This window comes from Balearica regulorum, chromosome 1 (genome assembly GCF_011004875.1).
Source record: "Balearica regulorum gibbericeps isolate bBalReg1 chromosome 1, bBalReg1.pri, whole genome shotgun sequence".
NCBI classification, from domain to species: Eukaryota; Metazoa; Chordata; class Aves; order Gruiformes; family Gruidae; genus Balearica; species Balearica regulorum.
In genome coordinates, this window is record NC_046184.1 from 40,876,939 (window position 1) to 40,894,279 (window position 17,341).

The 17,341-nt window shown below is 35.2% G+C and overlaps 1 protein-coding gene across 2 annotated transcripts in view; it reads left to right on the forward strand.

The window, feature by feature from the left end:
- Positions 1 to 16,255, forward strand: part of TBC1D15 (TBC1 domain family member 15) — a 36,793-nt gene extending 20,538 nt beyond the window's left edge. For both annotated transcript variants that reach the window (XM_075746900.1, XM_075746911.1), the window contains exons 7-17: positions 275 to 472; positions 2,015 to 2,143; positions 4,089 to 4,192; positions 4,488 to 4,582; positions 6,020 to 6,136; positions 8,934 to 9,034; positions 9,751 to 9,850; positions 10,210 to 10,307; positions 14,446 to 14,562; positions 15,135 to 15,221; positions 15,886 to 16,255. In XM_075746900.1, coding sequence (XP_075603015.1) covers positions 275 to 472; positions 2,015 to 2,143; positions 4,089 to 4,192; positions 4,488 to 4,582; positions 6,020 to 6,136; positions 8,934 to 9,034; positions 9,751 to 9,850; positions 10,210 to 10,307; positions 14,446 to 14,562; positions 15,135 to 15,221; positions 15,886 to 16,092 — 1,353 coding nt within the window. In that variant the 3' untranslated portion in view covers positions 16,093 to 16,255. The remainder of the gene's footprint in view (positions 1 to 274; positions 473 to 2,014; positions 2,144 to 4,088; positions 4,193 to 4,487; positions 4,583 to 6,019; positions 6,137 to 8,933; positions 9,035 to 9,750; positions 9,851 to 10,209; positions 10,308 to 14,445; positions 14,563 to 15,134; positions 15,222 to 15,885) is intronic.
- The last annotated feature ends 1,086 nt before the right edge of the window (positions 16,256 to 17,341 follow it).

The window sequence follows — 17,341 nt, forward strand, 5'->3', positions numbered from 1 at the left end:
TAATCACTGGAAAGTAAATAGTAAATCTCTTCCAGTTTTATATATAGGTCAGGTTTACTGAGCACACCAATCTTTCAAATCAGTCAGTAGTATTATCTTAAGATATCTTTTTTTAATCATGTAATGAATGTACTCTATGAAACTACTGATATATAAAACTTCAATAACTTTCAGACCAACAGTACTGTTCCTGTTGTTTTGCTTTCTTTGAGTACAAGATTCCAAATAATCTGAGGCTTTTTGTATTTTACTTGTTTTCCTTGTTACAACACAGAAATTGAAGAAAGATCCGTACACAGTAACAATGGGAAGATTTTCCAAAGTCACAAACTATATTTTTGACAGCTTCCGTTTAAGTGACCCCTCAAGTCAGAGGCGACCACCATCAGAAATGGCAGACTTTCTCAATGATGCTATTCCAGGGCTAAAGATAAATCAGCAGGAAGAACCAGGATTTGAAGTCATTACACGAGTGAGTGTGTAAATGAATATGATACAGATGCATTGGTTTTTTTTTATGCACACTTTTAAAAGAATGGTAGGACTTGAAGCTTGGTGGGTTTATGCTTGGCAGTTGTGGTGTATGCTGCCCTACCAGTGTAAGAGTGAGCTCATTAAGAGTAAGATCATTATCAACTACTTCCAGAATATGTCATTTTTATGCCTGCAAGTATGAGTTTTGCTTTGAAAGAAAGTTTGTCATTACTGAAATGAGGATTATTGTTATCTTAGACTCACTACCCTGAAAACTGACCCACTTCATGTTTAGTGTTTCCTCTGTGATCATAGAGCTATGTTAAGTAAAACTGGGGCATGCAGGTTAATAACCAACTTTGTTGGCTAATCACTTTAACATTTCAGTTTGTTTTAAGAGGGCTAAGATTAAAACAAAGTATTCAATGGGATGATTAATGTCTAGGGAGTATAAATATACAGATTTATGTATGACTGAACCAAAGCTAGAATGAACTTGTAATTGGATCATGAATCACTTTGTGTGGGCTTTTACAGACAGGTGGAAAAGGTTTATTTTTAAATGCTTGTGACTTACTATTTAAGCAGTTCACATGTTTTTAGAGTGTTAAACTGTTTTGAATGTTATATTTTTCCTTGAGTTCAAAATAGTGTTGACAACTTAGCAGTAGCTGTATGAACTATATCATTCTAAGAACTTGCTGCCTAGTGCTTAATCAGTTAACTTATCAATGAGAAAAAGTATAATGAATGCTACATATTAAAAATAACACTGAACTATATGTCTTAATCTGGCAAATGCCTTAGATTGCTAAAGAGTTGAAACACAAATTCACTTGGTGGTTACCATCAAAATATTTTTAGAAAGTAAGGAGTTACTGTCTGCTGAATTCTGCTGTGCTTAAACATGCAATTTGGGAACTGAGACTAACCACAAAGTGTGAAACTTCGCGTGTTAGGAGTTCTGAAAGCACATATAGTCTTGGGTTTTTTTAAGAGGCAGTGTACTTAAATTGATCTTTCAGTCACCCTGTGCAGTCTGTGTGAGCATAACATCTCTGAACCCAAGTCATTTTTCAGTTCTCTCTTCAGATGTGCTAGTCTGTATCAGGAATGTGCTTTTGAAGTGAAGCTCCATATTGTCCTTGTTTGCTGTGTTGCACATACCTAATACATTTCCAGTTGCATAGAGGATTTTAGTCCATGGGAATCTAGTTCAGAGGTGTTTGTGGGGGTAGAATGTTATTTAAAACACACACACACACACACACATCCTTCTCCAAAATCTGAAATGTTAATATGTACCCAGGTCCTCAGCACAGAGAGTCTTGCTCTACAGATCTGCTTGTTTAGGTCCAGACTACTTTCTAATGTGTGTAGATCTAAGGATGTGCACATGTGAAAGGATTTAAGGCTGTGCACACATGAAAGCTTAGTTGCACTGAATATAACAAACTGGCAAGCTTAAGTACTCTTTGCACAATTCTTTAAAACTACTGAAGCACTTCAGTGGGATTCATATAAGATCTTTGTGTTTTAGATTGATCTAGGAAAGCAGCCTGAAGTTAGTAGAAGAGAGCCTGTGTCAGCTGAAGAATGGACTAAGAATATGGATTCTGAAGGAAGAATTCTAAATGTCGACTACATAAAGCAATTGATATTCAAAGGGGTAACTTGTTTTTCTAAAGTCATCAAGACCTATGGCTTGATTCTGGCCCTTTTTCTTTCCTTCCCAAACCATGGTTATGTCTTCATTATACTTGTAATGCTCCATGCAGGATTTTGAACATAAGCCAGTCAGTATTGTTGGAGAGACTTCATAAGGCATGATTTTCTTCTAATCAAATATCTCGACAGTCTTGCAACCATACAAAGTGCTCTACAAGGAGTTAGATGTTGTGGTGGCTGGCTAAAGCGAATGAGTTAAACACAAAGGCTTAAGTGATAAAGAAGAGAAATCAAAGTACCTTTCAGGAAAACACCAGTGCTTCAGTGTGAGGATATCGGGTTTATTCTTTTCTTCTTGAGGGTGTTTTCTTATTATTCTCCAACAAAAGCTTCTCTTCTTTGCCTAGCAGTTTACCTGGATTTGGCCCTCATCAGAGCAGTCCTGAACACTTTTTGCAGATATTTATTATTGAACTGAGGGTTATTGCAATATGAATGTGAATATGGTCTTAGTGGTGAAAATGTTGAAAACTTTAGTTATGTCCTGTAACTATTCTAACTAATGTTACTTTAGTATTTATCTTTTTTTTTTTTTTTGGGGGGGGTGGGAATCAAGCTGCCTTAATGCATTCTTTGTGCACCTGTTGATGCATATTTGCAAACATGCAGTCTTGCATTCTTGGAGTTTGGGCAGAAGTAAGAATGATAACATTGATAGTACAGTTTTTAAAGACCTATACGTATGAAGTAATATACTGCGAAGGAGTAGAGTGACATTGAGGCCCTTTTCACTTTCTGTGACTGTTATTTAATGTGCCTGAAGTGCCCAATTAAGGACCCTTCTGCAATCAAGGTAATTCCTACAACCTTTTCTTCAGTAGCCCGTTTCCCTGTCATTGCTGTTGTCCATTGCCAGAGGAGTGAGTGCTCAGTTTTATTTATGACTCAAGATCCCAGTAACTTCCAGTACATTAAGTGCAGGTCCTCTTTAAAGGGGCAGGGGGAACTTAAAATGCCCGTCTCGAACTGTTTGCCTGTTACTGGAAAAGTTCCAGTTGCTACTTGTTTTTGCAGTGGTTGATGCTATTTCATGTACCATCTCCTTGCCTTAGTCTAATGGTAGATGGAGAAATACAGTGAGGAATCAAGGTGGCTTTTGACTGGTAAACTGGAGTCTGATAGCAGAAGTGCCTCGTTCTCATGACTATATTGCAGGAGTTTTTTAACTCTTTTGATGAAAGTAGGATATGATTCAGCTAGTATGTTTTTGTCACCTACAAAGGATGAGCATTACTTGGAAAGATTTCTGACACTGTCCTTGAGTGGACAGTGGTATTTTTGGTTGCTTGGAAGATTCATCTGCATGTAATCAATAAGAATTTTCATCTATAAATAAGAATAGGATTATGATAAAAATAATAAATCTATAATCAATAAATATTTTCTTGTTAGATTAAAATACTGTCTTGTCAGAGGAAAATAGTTGTTTATTAATACTTATATTTTTAAACAAATATTAATTTATAAATATAAATTAAATGGAAATCTAGTCCTCAGGATTGGTTTGTGTTGAGACCAGAAGCTTGGCAGTTGAACAGCAGCATGATGTTTAAATATATACATTTTTTGCTTCTTAAAGCCTGTGATGCCTGTAAGGATTTTTATTTCCAGCAGTGAAGCAAAAATATGGGAAGAAAAAACTTTCTCTTTTATTTTCTAAGGATGAATCCAGTGTTTCTACAGTTTTCTGATTAATCATATTCTCTTCCCATTTCCTGCATGTGTGATACCTAGTTAGATAAGATTTGTCTACAATATAAAAAGAAGTTTACTTATAAAAATTCTCTTAAGTTGTAACTTTAAGAAGTGTTGTATCACTATAGGAATGTTTCCTGGCAAAATCAAAATAGTGTTTTTGTTAATGTTTCATATCCATTGTTCCCTAGGGTCTCTGCCATACTTTAAGAAAAGAGGCATGGAAATTTCTTTTGGGGTATTTTCCTTGGAATAGCACTAAAGAAGAGAGAGCAAATCTGCAAAAAAGAAAAACGTGAGTACAGCGGGCTTTTTGTTACAAAATAAATTTTAAACCTGTTTTTTTCTTAAGGCATATAGTGATGTAGAAAGCTTTTTGGAAACTTGAAAGACAGCTGCTAAAGATTGTTGAATGCAAAGAAGTGTGTGAGACTTTCTTAAAAATAATCGTTATACTAAAGTAAAAGTATTATATAAACAGGGTCTTGTTATCCCATCTATGCCAAAGAACAAATGGAATGAATGAATGCTTAAATAAAGAAGAAATGTAATAATTGAGCATGTTTTGGTTTCACATTCTTTTTTTTCAGGGATGAGTATTTCAGGATGAAACTGCAGTGGAAATCTGTCAGTGAGGAACAGGAAAAACGAAATTCAAGATTAAGAGATTACCGGAGTCTTATAGGTAAATTTAGATTTAGAAACATACCTAACTGTACAAATTCATGCACTTCTACAATTCAATATGAAGTTGAAAAAATGTAACTTTTTGAGTAACCTGTATGAAGAGGCACTAAAAAGTAACATGTTGCTGTTTTCAGAGGTGCCTAAACTTATTGTTATATACTTAATACTAAAACTTTCTTCACCAGAGTTACTGAGAGCTTTTACACATTAGTGTTACAGCATGGCTGGATTTTTTAACTTCCTTAATAACAAAGGCTCTTTATTTTGTGTTATTTCATGATGTAATTTTACTGGGAATGTCGTTCAAATGATGACATACAATAAGAATGTGAAAATGTGTCTGTTTATATTTTAAAATTTCTTACAAGGATTTGTATGTGTTCATTCCAACTTGCATAATTTTACCCTACTTTTAAAAATTTCATCAAGTTCTGACTATTAACAGTTTGTATCCTCAGTTCTCTTTGGTAGTGAGATTTGGGCACCAATGTTTAGTATTACTAAATTGTTATTTCAGGAGACAGCATAAGACTTTTGCGTTATTCTGAGACACGGACTAAACTTATTTCAGCCAGTTACTCAACAAGCATGCTGAAAGGATTGAGGAAGTTTAATCTTAGTAGATTAGCAAACTACTTTTTTAGAGTGTGTGTGTGTGTGTGTTAGTTAACAGGAAAAAAAAATATTTGGAGTTCAAAAAAGGCTGAAGTTTTGGTTTTGTTGAAGCAGTTATGTTCCTTTTTAAGTGTTTGAAATGTAAATGACAGTATTAGGTTTATGTTGTATAGTAGATCCAAAACTACAAACTGTTCCTTGTATTAAAGTGCACTCAAAATTTTGCTTATTTCAATACATCAGTCTCAAAGTTCACATTGTTGAAGTGTGCTGTGTGCTTGGTGTGTTTGAGGCATGAAAACTGCCTGATGAAACAGGCAGTTTCAGCTCACTAGGAGTTATAGGAACTAGTTACTAAGAATTTACAAACATGCCGTGCTGGACTATCACAGTGTCTTTGAACTGATCATGCAGTAACTTTTTCCTACTATGGCTTGTGCTGCATCACATAAGTATTCATAAATGGCATTGCTTAGCTAACAAGCATAAAATTGTTTTTAATCCCTGTAAGTGCAAAACATCTTCACTGAATTATAATGAGGAATTTTTCCATAAAAAGTATTAACAAACAAAAGGCAAAAAGCTTTAAAATCTGTTTATAAGCAAATCCTTTTATTGCAGACAGGAAGGATTTTCTTTCTTTTAAAATATTTTTTATTTTGAAATGAAATTCAGTTATGCAGTTGTCTTAAACACTTCAAAGCTTTGCAACAGTGTTTGAGGAGAAAATCAGCAGCTTACAACCATTTTGAATTAATTTGATGCTGGCTTTGTAGAACTTGTTTTTGAAAATGTTTTTAAATCTGGACTGTTTTCTTAGAAAAAGATGTAAACAGGACAGATAGAACAAATAAATTCTATGAAGGCGAAGATAATCCAGGATTGATTTTACTTCATGATATTTTGATGACCTACTGCATGTATGACTTTGACTTAGGTAAGTGGTGTTCCTCTGAATGTAAAAGTCTTCTTAGTTTCTGATATGCAGCTTTGCTTGTGTTAAGGCCTGTTAATACAATTGAACTTGCCTTGATTACAATGCTTTTTTTAAATGTCAAGATTTATATTTTAATAATGTAGATAATTTTGTTCAGTTTCTCATCCTATTTCTTCCTCTCTTCTGTCTGATGCTCATCACAGATACCTGAATTCATCAGCTGAGGTGGGATTGGGAATTAAGTGGCAGTTTGTCTTCACCATAGCCCTGCTGTTGTGTTTTGGTGGTTTTTGTTTGGGTGGGGTTTTTCTTAGAATTGAAGCAAGTTTGCTTTTAGAGTTTTAAGTGGGTTTGGGTCTTTGGAGCTTGAGTGTGATACCCATTTTTAAGACTATATATATCAATAAAAATGATAAACCAGCTGCCACTGCTGTAATTAAAGCTCAGTGTGCTGAACCAGCTGTTTGTAAACACGGGTGTTCTTATGAATACTTTAAAAGCTGGTTCTTGAGTACACTTAACAGACTGTCAAAAATTAAGCTTTAGTGTATACATCTGTTGCAGAAGGAAGAGCATATAATGTTTTGCTTTAATCACAAGATGTCTAAGTCTTGGCTTCTGTTAATTGTCTTGGAAGAGAGGGAGGGAAAAGATACTTCTAGCTGGTTTCCCCCCTCCACCCCTGGCATGATGTTTGGCTGTTGTGTACTTGGGGTTTTTTGTGTTCTGTCTCAGAAAAGTGTTGGGATTCTAAAAGCCCACTTTGTGCCAGATTTTGAAGACAAGAAGTAGGATCAAATCTTTAATACCTAGCAAACCTGCTGCAGAGTCGTAGTACTTGTCAGCTTTTGTCCTTTCTGTCACATCTATAGAGACACTTGATCTTTGGCCTGAAAACAAAGGGGAAAACTAAAACTGATTGAGACTTTAAACATGTAGTTCTGTTCCACATGTTTTTCCACATTTCAACCTGCATTAACACACAGTGACATATGAGTGAAATTATGGCACATTCACCATCCACTCTATTAAAAACATTGTTTAGATGACTTAAATGTATGCAGTGGATAAGTCTTCTGTTTTATAAAATAAGCAAGAATAATGGAAATACAGTACATTTGACATTGTATCTGTCCAAAGCTGCTAAGCTACTCAAGCACTGGTACAATGCTGCTCTTAATCCTTTGACAGCAGCTGTAGAAAGGTCTCAGTAATGCCACAAACTGCCAGATAGGGGAGGGGACAGAACAGCTGTTAATACAACATTTTTCTGAATGATTCCTCAAGTCTGCTTTAATGAAATTGGTTTTAGTCTTTAAGAGACTTTTAAACTGTCTTGAACAAAATTTTCTTTGCATTTATTTTTAATTGGCTATAGTATTAAATGTGTGGGGAATAAAACATTTTTCTCTGACCTTTTAATTATTTACCTGTTCTCTGTTCCTTGATCTGTTTTTCTTCTCACACCTGTTCCATATTTTCACAGTCATTGACTCCAATCCTCTTTTCAGTTACTCAGTTATAATTACATCGTTAAGAAATGGAATCAACCAAGCTTGATCCTAACTGAGAAAGGTCGTGTAATGTTGAACCAACCACAGATGACAGACATACACATAAATCATGTTCTCCCTTACTTAGGGAGGTCAGCAGCAATAGGGCAGTAGATAAGCTGACTTGAGCATCAGCGGTAAGGTAGTTGGAAGAGTCAGGAAGAAGGGGAAAAATGAGCTCTAAAAATCCTTGTCCTCTACTCTTCTTAGTTGGGCTGTTAATTACAAATAAGGAAGCTGGAAGAAGTATTAAAAAAGGTATGACATTTTGAAAATGTTATGTGTACAACTAAATTTTCTAGCTATTTGTAAAAACAATATGCTCTAAAAATGGGCATTTTATTCTCCAGTTAAATGTAAGCTTTTCTTATAAGGCATGTGAGTGCTTTTTAGGGCAGATGAACTTGATTCACCATTTCTGGGCACAGAAACCCAAAGGCACTTCCTTGAATCAGGTCTGGATACATGTGCGTTTCATGCTTCTCACAAGCAATACTTGGCTGTTAATCCCCTCTGGCAGTTTAACTAGGTAGTAGTTGTCTTTGTTGCTGAGTGCTTGGTTACATAGATGGTCCTAGGCTTTAGTGTATTTAAAATACCATCCAAGCATAACAGTCCCTACTTCCCTAAATACAGGAATCCTTAAAACATATTCAGTGCCAGAAAAAAAGAAATGTTAAGTGTGAAATTTTCTTTATAAAAGCTATTGCACCATATGTTTTCCTGAGATTAAAACTCAACATCTCTTCTTCACATCTATTTGAAAAGAAAGTCTTCAAAAAGGTGGGAAGACATTAAAAGATATTAAATGTGTGGAAGAAAGCAACCAATTACAGTTGAGGAGGAGAGTAGAGTCTGTATTTGTGATGGTGCTAGGTATACATTTTTTAATCTTAAAAATATCAATATATGCTTCTGAGCTCTAAATGTGAGCTTTTTTGCTAAGGATCTATTCTGGTGTCAGCTCAGTTTGCATGTATTTTAGCTACAAAATCAATGCGTTTGTTTTATGTTCTCTTTAGATTCGCAGAAACTGCTGCTAAATCTTGTTCGATCTGCTGGATGTTGGTTATTATTCATACAAAAATGTCTTTACTGGTGGTTGAGTAGGAAAGTTGTAGTATCTGTACAAACTTGGAATGCAAACATTTGTTTCACTCAAGTCATTCAACACACTTGAAGAATTACTGTTTAACTAAATTACTATTTGCCCCCCTTTTTTTTTTCCTTTTTTCTCCATCAAGGTTATGTCCAGGGGATGAGCGACTTGCTTTCACCTGTCTTGTATGTTATGGAGAATGAAGTAGATGCCTTTTGGTGCTTTGTATCATATATGGATCAAATGGTAAAATAAGGCGCTTTTTTTGCCTGCATAAACAGATAGGCTATGGATAGCATTTGGGGTTAATTTTATAAATTTCATTTTTAAAAAAAATTCTTTTAAAGCAATCATCTTATGTTTGAAGTCAGTGTGTTTTTTCTGATTGACACAGGTTATGGTGGGTTTCTGATACTATTGCTGTGCAATACAGACAAACTCGGCTCCTTAGAAATTTCAAAGTAACTTGGAGCCATCACAGACAAATTTGTATTAATCAGGTGTCCTCTAGCAGGATTTTGTTCAGGATAGTGGCTCCCTGTCATACTTACTTACCTTTTGACATTTGTTAAATGCAATTTAGACTTTACACAAACTGAAGCTTTTATGAATTGTGCATGTGGCCAAACAATATGTGACTGGTATGAAAATAAAAAAAAGTGGTCTTTTTAGTTTGAGTGCAGTGGTGCTGCTTGGAGGTACAGAGCATATGCTGATTTACAGTATCATTTATTACATATAAAAGTGTTATCGAAGAAACACTCCACTGCTTTAGTTAAAGCTTTCGGTAAAAGGCAGACGTTTCATTAGAAGTACAGTTAAATATCCCTATGTTAAATACCTAAAGGATGAGAACCACTGTTGCAATAACAAAACTTTTTTTAAAATTAAAAATAGCTGTAAATCTCAAAATTGTCATTGAGTTAATAAAAATGACAGTGCTAATATTTTATTCCATCCAGCATCAGAATTTTGAAGAACAGATGCAGGGTATGAAGACACAACTAATTCAGCTGAGTACTTTGCTTCGTTTACTAGACAGTGGATTTTGCAGTTATTTAGGTAGGTGTATTATTCATGCACAATAACTAAAACAACTTACTGCATTGTGTGTGCATTGCTATTCTTACCAGTCATTAAACCGAAGTCCCACAGTAATATTATATGAATACAGGACTTGTAAATGAATAACGCCTAAAAGATTTCAATAATTGCTTCATGCCTATTGAAAAACAGGGTCATCTTGTTACTGATTTTAAAAATACGCCATCCTCCAGCAAATATCGTTGGTTCTAAAAAGGGACTACCATCTTAAAAATCGGTGGTATGATTGTGTACCTGTAAAACATGTTGGGTTTTTTTATTCCACTGTTGTCTTAACCAAATTTGGTGTTTATAAATTATAACATTTTTATTCCTAGAATCTCAAGACTCAGGCTACCTATATTTTTGCTTCCGATGGCTTCTTATCAGATTTAAAAGGGAATTTAGCTTTCAAGATATTCTTCGACTCTGGGAGGTAAGATATTTCATCACACAAACTCCAGCAATCTTTGGACTTTAGAACAAAAAGCATGGATCGTTCTGCAAAGTGACTAATACTCTAATAGATTTTTTTAACTGATTCAGTGCAATGAGCTGAGGACGTATTAGCGTACCTTAATGAAAAAATATAAGAGCTAGTGGGGATAAACTGGCTCTTTCAAAAAGGTTTGGACAGGATCCTTCAGATGAGGCTCTTAAGTTAAAGTTGTAAGTGCAGAATATCGGTTAACTTCTTATGGAAAACAACTTATGCTAGAAGAAATAGCATTTGTGTATGTGTCTGCTTAGTTCCTTGATATTGGTAGTACTTTATAGATTAAGTGGAATGAAGCACTGGCAGGTTAGTTTTTGTGTTAGCCAAAACTATAAAGAGGATGAGGCCAGAAGATCCAGTTACTCTTGCTGATGCTTCATGATGCCAAGACAATGTAAAACATCAAAATGTGGAAGTTCTGATAATTCCAGGTTAATGAGATCTGTTTTGATTTAGGTGATCTTGGGATCAGATGGGGTAATTAAGATAAACTAACATTTTGTTGAACATTCTTTAATTCTTTGTTCCCAGAAAATTGAGAAATGTGTCAACAGTGCAGGTTTGTTATGAAAGATGCATTTAACAAGTGCACAGTATCCACTGAAAATTCCCAAACAAGAGAATAAATGTTCAGATGAATGGAAGGAGTATTTTCTAGGATGTAATATCACATAGAGTTGTGCTGGGGAACAGAAGGGTAATGAAAAGAACAGGACTGAGATGCATAAAATTTGTACTATAATGAAAAATAGTGTTGATGCTTTTATTCACTTTTTCCACTAATGAAAAAGGAGTCACATAAAGAGGAGGACTACTATTTAGAACTGCCTAAAGTAAATCTTTTTTAGCTTTTTATCATCATTTGGTGGAATTTACTATCATAGAGTATTGAGGTGGTATTTTAACTGAAGAGGACTAAAAAGTTTATGAATAACATTCATAAATAAGGGAACAAAAATGTACAAAACCCAAAGAATTCTGTTACTCTGAAGGATAAAATGATAACGATTTTGGGGAAAAAAATTCATCTCAGGGTTTGTTTGGTTTTTTCCCCCCCTTCAGTGTTATGTTGTCTCTCAGTATTTTTTTAAAGGTTAATTTTTCTTTTTAAATTGATGACAACAGTATTTTTATTTATAGTGTATAGTCCTAGGCTAGCATGTTTTTATCACCTCTGCCTTAATGTGTGTATATGTGTGCATGCAGAAAAGCAGCATGCTGTATTTCTAACTCTTAAGTACTATTTTTTTTCTGTCTTAGAAGGATGATGGAAACCTATTGATATATGATAGTCTTGTAGGTTCCTTCTAGCACATCGTAATGTATGTTTACTACAAGTGTTCAATTTCTTTGCTAGGAGATATGGAGTGGGAAAGCGTGTATCTTGTTTTCCTTTTTAAAACAAACTAATTAAGGTATTATGTTGATGTTTTTGTGTGAAAGCTAGTGTGTCCTTTGTCACAGTTGAAGTTCACCTTACAACAGGTTTTTTTTCCTGTTTGTAGATACACAGCTTCTATCAGTGGAGTTTGTATGTGGGATTTACAAGGGCAGGCTATAGGCGCAGGAGACCATTTTCCTGTTTGTAAATGGTAGAGAGAAATGAACTGCTTTTAGGGTATTTCAGTCTGAGCAAAATTCATGTGCTGTTTTGTAATAGCACATGATCTGAGGGAACCCACTTGAAGACGATGTTACCATGTGATGTATTCACTTGCAGAGGGTAGAATGGGAAGAAGGGGAGGTACCATCTGAGATTCCAGGACTTCTTGGGCTTTTTCTGTCTAATCTCTGAATTTCAGGGCGTTCCTTAGGACTTCCATTTCTGTCCTCTGAGTTCCCTGAACCCCCAAGGTAGCATCGGATAGTTTTTCCCCTGTTCCCACTGGCTTCATGACTTCAGTGTTTTATCTCAAAAGAAAAAAAAAAAAAGAGGAAGAAGATTCTTCACTAGACTGGTTATTAGACATTCAGCTTAGAGATGGGAGATACCAGTCCCCATCAGCTGGAGTAGAAGCTAAAACCAAGCCCTCCCACTTACTGAGCAAGAGCCATAATAATCAGATTGTGGTAGAAAACACAGGTGGTTATCTCATTGCTACATGTTGTGGCAGGGTGTGCTAGGCAGTGCATGTGCTAGAGCGATGGCATTCCACTTTGTGTGGCTGAGACGCATTGTGTGATTGCAGTTATTTGCAATGCTATGTGCAACACCTTTTTACAGAAATATGGATGCAAGTTAAACTGCTCTGTCTGTGGGTGGGATTATTTACAGTGCTTTTTAGCAGTCTCTCTCAAACTCAGCCCAGGTCGACAGCATACTGAGCCACTGCTTAGACGTCCCAAAATTGAGAGCAGCTCAGTCCCTCTTACTGTCCTTCCAGTGTGAATTACCTTGTAATTCCAGCCAGCTCTTAATCTTTCCTTGCACAGAGAGCTGCTTCATTCTCAAGATGGTGCAGGAAGACTGGGTAGAAGAAGAAGAATCCCAAAAGAAAAATGCTATAACAAAATTACACAGCTAGCTCACACTTGCCTCCAGTGTTATGCTAGTACAGCTCACATTGACCTAGTGATAAATTACTTCACATATATGCTGGTATTTGTTATATATATTCGTGGATGCTGAGGTAGCGCTAGAACAAATGAGTCCTTACTTGCGTGGCTTTATCAGAAAGAAATACAAGGAGATGAGTTACCGCACTTAGGTGGTATATTTTTGTATTCTTAATTTAAATGCTGTTTTTCTGTCATCCTTTTCCAAGCACTTTGTGATGCTGCTGTTACGCATTTACATATATAAGGTTAAGTGCATGCTCTGTTCCAGACTTCAAAAGGTGAATCAAAAATGGTAGCAAAAAGTATGGGAAAAAACCCAATGATAGTGTGTAGACAGACTGTATTGGGTAGACTGTAGGCATTTTCATATGATTGTTATTGTTCATCAGCCTATTTACATTCCAGCCCTTTTCCTGGAGTGAGAGAGTGCTTTAACAGAATATTGGATACCTGAAAAAGATAACAAAATTTAATTCAGGACAGAGTGAGTTGAATCTTAATGGAAACATTCAAGATTAATTGCACTTTATTTTGGGTGAACGTGGTTTGGGTACCTTTCAGACTTATGCAATTCTGTATACAGGCTACATGTACTAGTGATAAAAGTTCCGGCAGAAGCTCTTGTGCTTTAAGGCAGTGTTCTATCAAGAATGAAGCAAGAAAATTTTTACTGGTGAAGTAAGACTGAATCTTCATGAGCCTGCTTTTTACCTGCCTTTTCTGAGAATAAATTCATTGATTTTATCCCTTTGTCTGTTTGTCAGAATAATTTATGCAAACAATTTCAGTTTCCTTTTTTGTTGTCAAAACTGTTCTCCAGGTTTCTGCCCACCACACACAATCTCTTCAAATACTTTTTTTTTTAAGATTTGGCTCTCATGAACATGCTAAAGTAGGGTCTTAATACTGAGGTTGCGCATTTCAGTCCCAGTGAACTCAAGAGTGATTACCTGTGGCCTCCGTGGGACCAAAAGCCACTGTGCTGCAGTCAGAAAGTAACACCTGCCTGTCCATGTATTTGGGCTCTTGTAGCGAGGGGATTGGGGACAATTTTAGTGTCTTATCTATAAATGTTAGAACCTTTTGGAGGGATTGCTGAGCATGATGCACTTCTACCAATTCACACTTAATGCAGACACACTAAGCCACAGAAATGATTTGTTAGTTTTAATTACTTCTTTGTAGTTAGTAATTTTGAGTAGGAGAATTTCACATGAGCAGAACACACACGTGGACAAGACTGCAAGCTCAAGCAGCTTAATAGAGTTATAGTGGACAACCTGGTAGACACAGAAGTCTTAAATAACTAGATAAGTATTTGGTGACTCAGACTTGCAGTTGTCACTTATTGGCCAAAAGAAAAATTTCAAATAATAATACAAATACTTAGTTGCCTTCAAAAGTAGCTTCTTGTTAGTTAAGCCACGTGGCTTGAGGCCTTACTTATTTTCCAAGAACTGTTTTTCTTTTCAGAGGAAAAGCGTAAGCATTTAAAAAAATGGTTTTCATATTTTAACAGGTCATGTGGACAGAATTGCCTTGCCAGAATTTTCATCTTCTCCTTTGTTGTGCTATCTTAGAATCTGAAAAACAGCAAATAATGGACAAGCACTATGGCTTTAATGAAATATTAAAGGTACTGAATTCTTATGCATTATTTAAATATTAATTAACTTCTTGGAGTTAATGCGATATGTTTGTATTTCATATGTTTGAGGAGAGGAAAAGGTGCGTACTGTCTTCTGAATGGTTAAATGTGAACTGAATGTCTATCCTCCATGCTTTCACAATGGTTTATTTGATGACGGTGTTTAGTGATAAGATCATTAACAGATGGAAAATGATTCTCCCCCTTAGACTACTGCTTAGTATTTTTAATTTTTGCTTTTTGTTCTATAATCTTATTTGTTAGCTCTTTGAAAATGTGAGCTTGGGGGATACCAAGGAGAGCTAGATAGTTTGTCACATTTAGAAATACCATAGATTCCTCTTGCAGATCTTGGATCCTGGTGAAAGCCAGCTGTTGGGTACTACATCTTTCAGTATCCATTTGTCAAAGCAAATAGAGTATGTTTGGCATTCCATAGCTTAAGGGGCAAGCTTATAAGGTGATAGTTATTAGCAGTGCAATACTGTATTAAGTGTATTTTACAATAAAACTTATTTACCATTTATCACACTTACTATTCTTTATGAATATATTTTCAGCATATCAATGAACTGTCTATGAAAATTGATGTGGAATATATACTCTGCAAAGCAGAAGCCATTTCTATGCAGATGATGAATTGCAAGGTAAAGATATTTTGAATGTATCTACTGTGAGCATTTATAGACAGTGAAAGTATGTAGTTAGCTGTAAGTGTACATGTACGACTTGAAAATAACTAAATGCCTAGGTATGATAAAGCATGTGCTGTATCTATTCTAAAAGTCTGTAAGCAAGAATGATTAGTTTTTGAGTAATATTGTTCACTGGGGGAAAGCTGGAGTGTGCCTTTTGGTTGTGATTTCTTAACTCTTACTAGATAACCTCAGTACAAGTAATTTGATGTTCAGTGTGTTCAAGAAAAACGAGGTGAGAAGGTGCACTGCACTGAAAGCATATGAGACTTATTAGGCAGAAACTAATGGCTCGCTCAATAAAACTAGTTTCAATAACGTGAAGTGTAATTATAATAGTTGTTCAAACTTTTATTTTTGTAATGGAGATTATATTGTTAATCAGGAATTGATTCCTAAGCCTGTCCCCTTTGCTGTCTTTTCAAAAAGCAGATATGGAAAATGGTAACATTAATGGAACTAGTGCTGAGAGAGATGCTTTCAGTATACCTAAATTCAGATGAATGGCTGGTTACTGGGGATGGGGGAAGGACTGGGAGATGACAACTTTGTTTTTAACTTTTTTCATTTAATGACAGTGATTTTTAATTATTTCTCCCCCCTTCCTCCTTTTTAGGAATTGCCTCAAGCAGTTAGTGAGATCCTGGGGATAGAAAGCAGTTCTGTAACACCGGATTCAGATACCGGAGAGGATGAAAGTGGAGCTGTGTTGAGTTGTCCGAAGTCGTCATATGAGAGTATCTCAACACCTGTAATTGCTGCCAATGGAACAAGAGACAGCAGTCAACAGATGTCTGAGACGCAGAGCCTGACACCTGCATAATTACAGTTTGTTAAATTGAAGAAAGACTTTTACTGAGCACGTTTTTTTCAAGCACTTGAGAGATGGATATTTAAATTTGGTGTTGATTTAAGCTTTAAGGTTGGAAAGAAAATCTGTACTGTAATGCTCTTGCATTAAAGCTTTACAACATGACTCAACTTAACTATTTTTGTAGTTTCTTCTACCAAAATAGCCTTTTGTTTTCAATAACATTCCTTAATATTTTTGTAGCCAAGTGCATTTTCTTTTTGCTGGTGAACTGGAAATGGATGGTGATGAAGAATGAATTTGAAAATTCTGCATTTGCTGAGCTCTCACACATATTGATCTAAGGCAGTGTGAGCTCTTTGATTTGAGCAGATTCACAATAGGCCAGCTGAAGCTGCTATACAAAACTTTCAAGCTGAAGAGATACTGATGAGTTAAAGGAGGATCGTTTTGTAAATGAATGGGCTTTCCCTTTCTCAAATGTTTACAAAAATACTTCTAAGTATTTGTTGCTGGTTGAATGTAGATTTGAAATGGACATTTATACTTTGACAGTTTAATGTCCAAATACTGAATTTTGTGTAACTGGGAGTGGATGAACAGTATATTTTTACATTAACATATCTTCACTTTATATATGCATATATATATTTACACACATACACACACTATATACACAAATGTTTGTGAATACTAAAAAAGATAGTCATATTTTCAATATCTGAATAAACTTGACTGTTTATTCATATGAATCAGTTTGACCAAATTAATGCACAGCTTCAAATTGGGCTATTTTTGAAAACTTTTCTAACTGAAGGTAACTTTCATGAGAATACATTCAGTCCTACACTTGAGGCAATTTTGCAATTGATTTCATGCAAACTTTACTAATGTTTATCTTTGCTAATATATTAACTGAGCAATTAACTACTTACACTGTTTTTATGGCAAGATTATTTGGAGAATTAATAAGCAGGTTATTAAAAAAACCGCAACAAACCACAACAGTAATCACAATTAACACTAATGCATTTTTTTGTATATGCAAAAGGCAGTGTGAGTTTATTCCATGCCATGCTGATGTCCTTTGACGTTATGTGAAGTTTAACATAACTGATTCAGTGTATTCATTTGGTAACTATTGTACATATATAAAATAAAAATCAAAGCTGATCTAGTGTTTTTAATTAAATCATATTTAGAGAAAAAAATCTAGTTGTCTGGTTGTTGATATAAGATCATGAGATAGAGGGGATAGCTG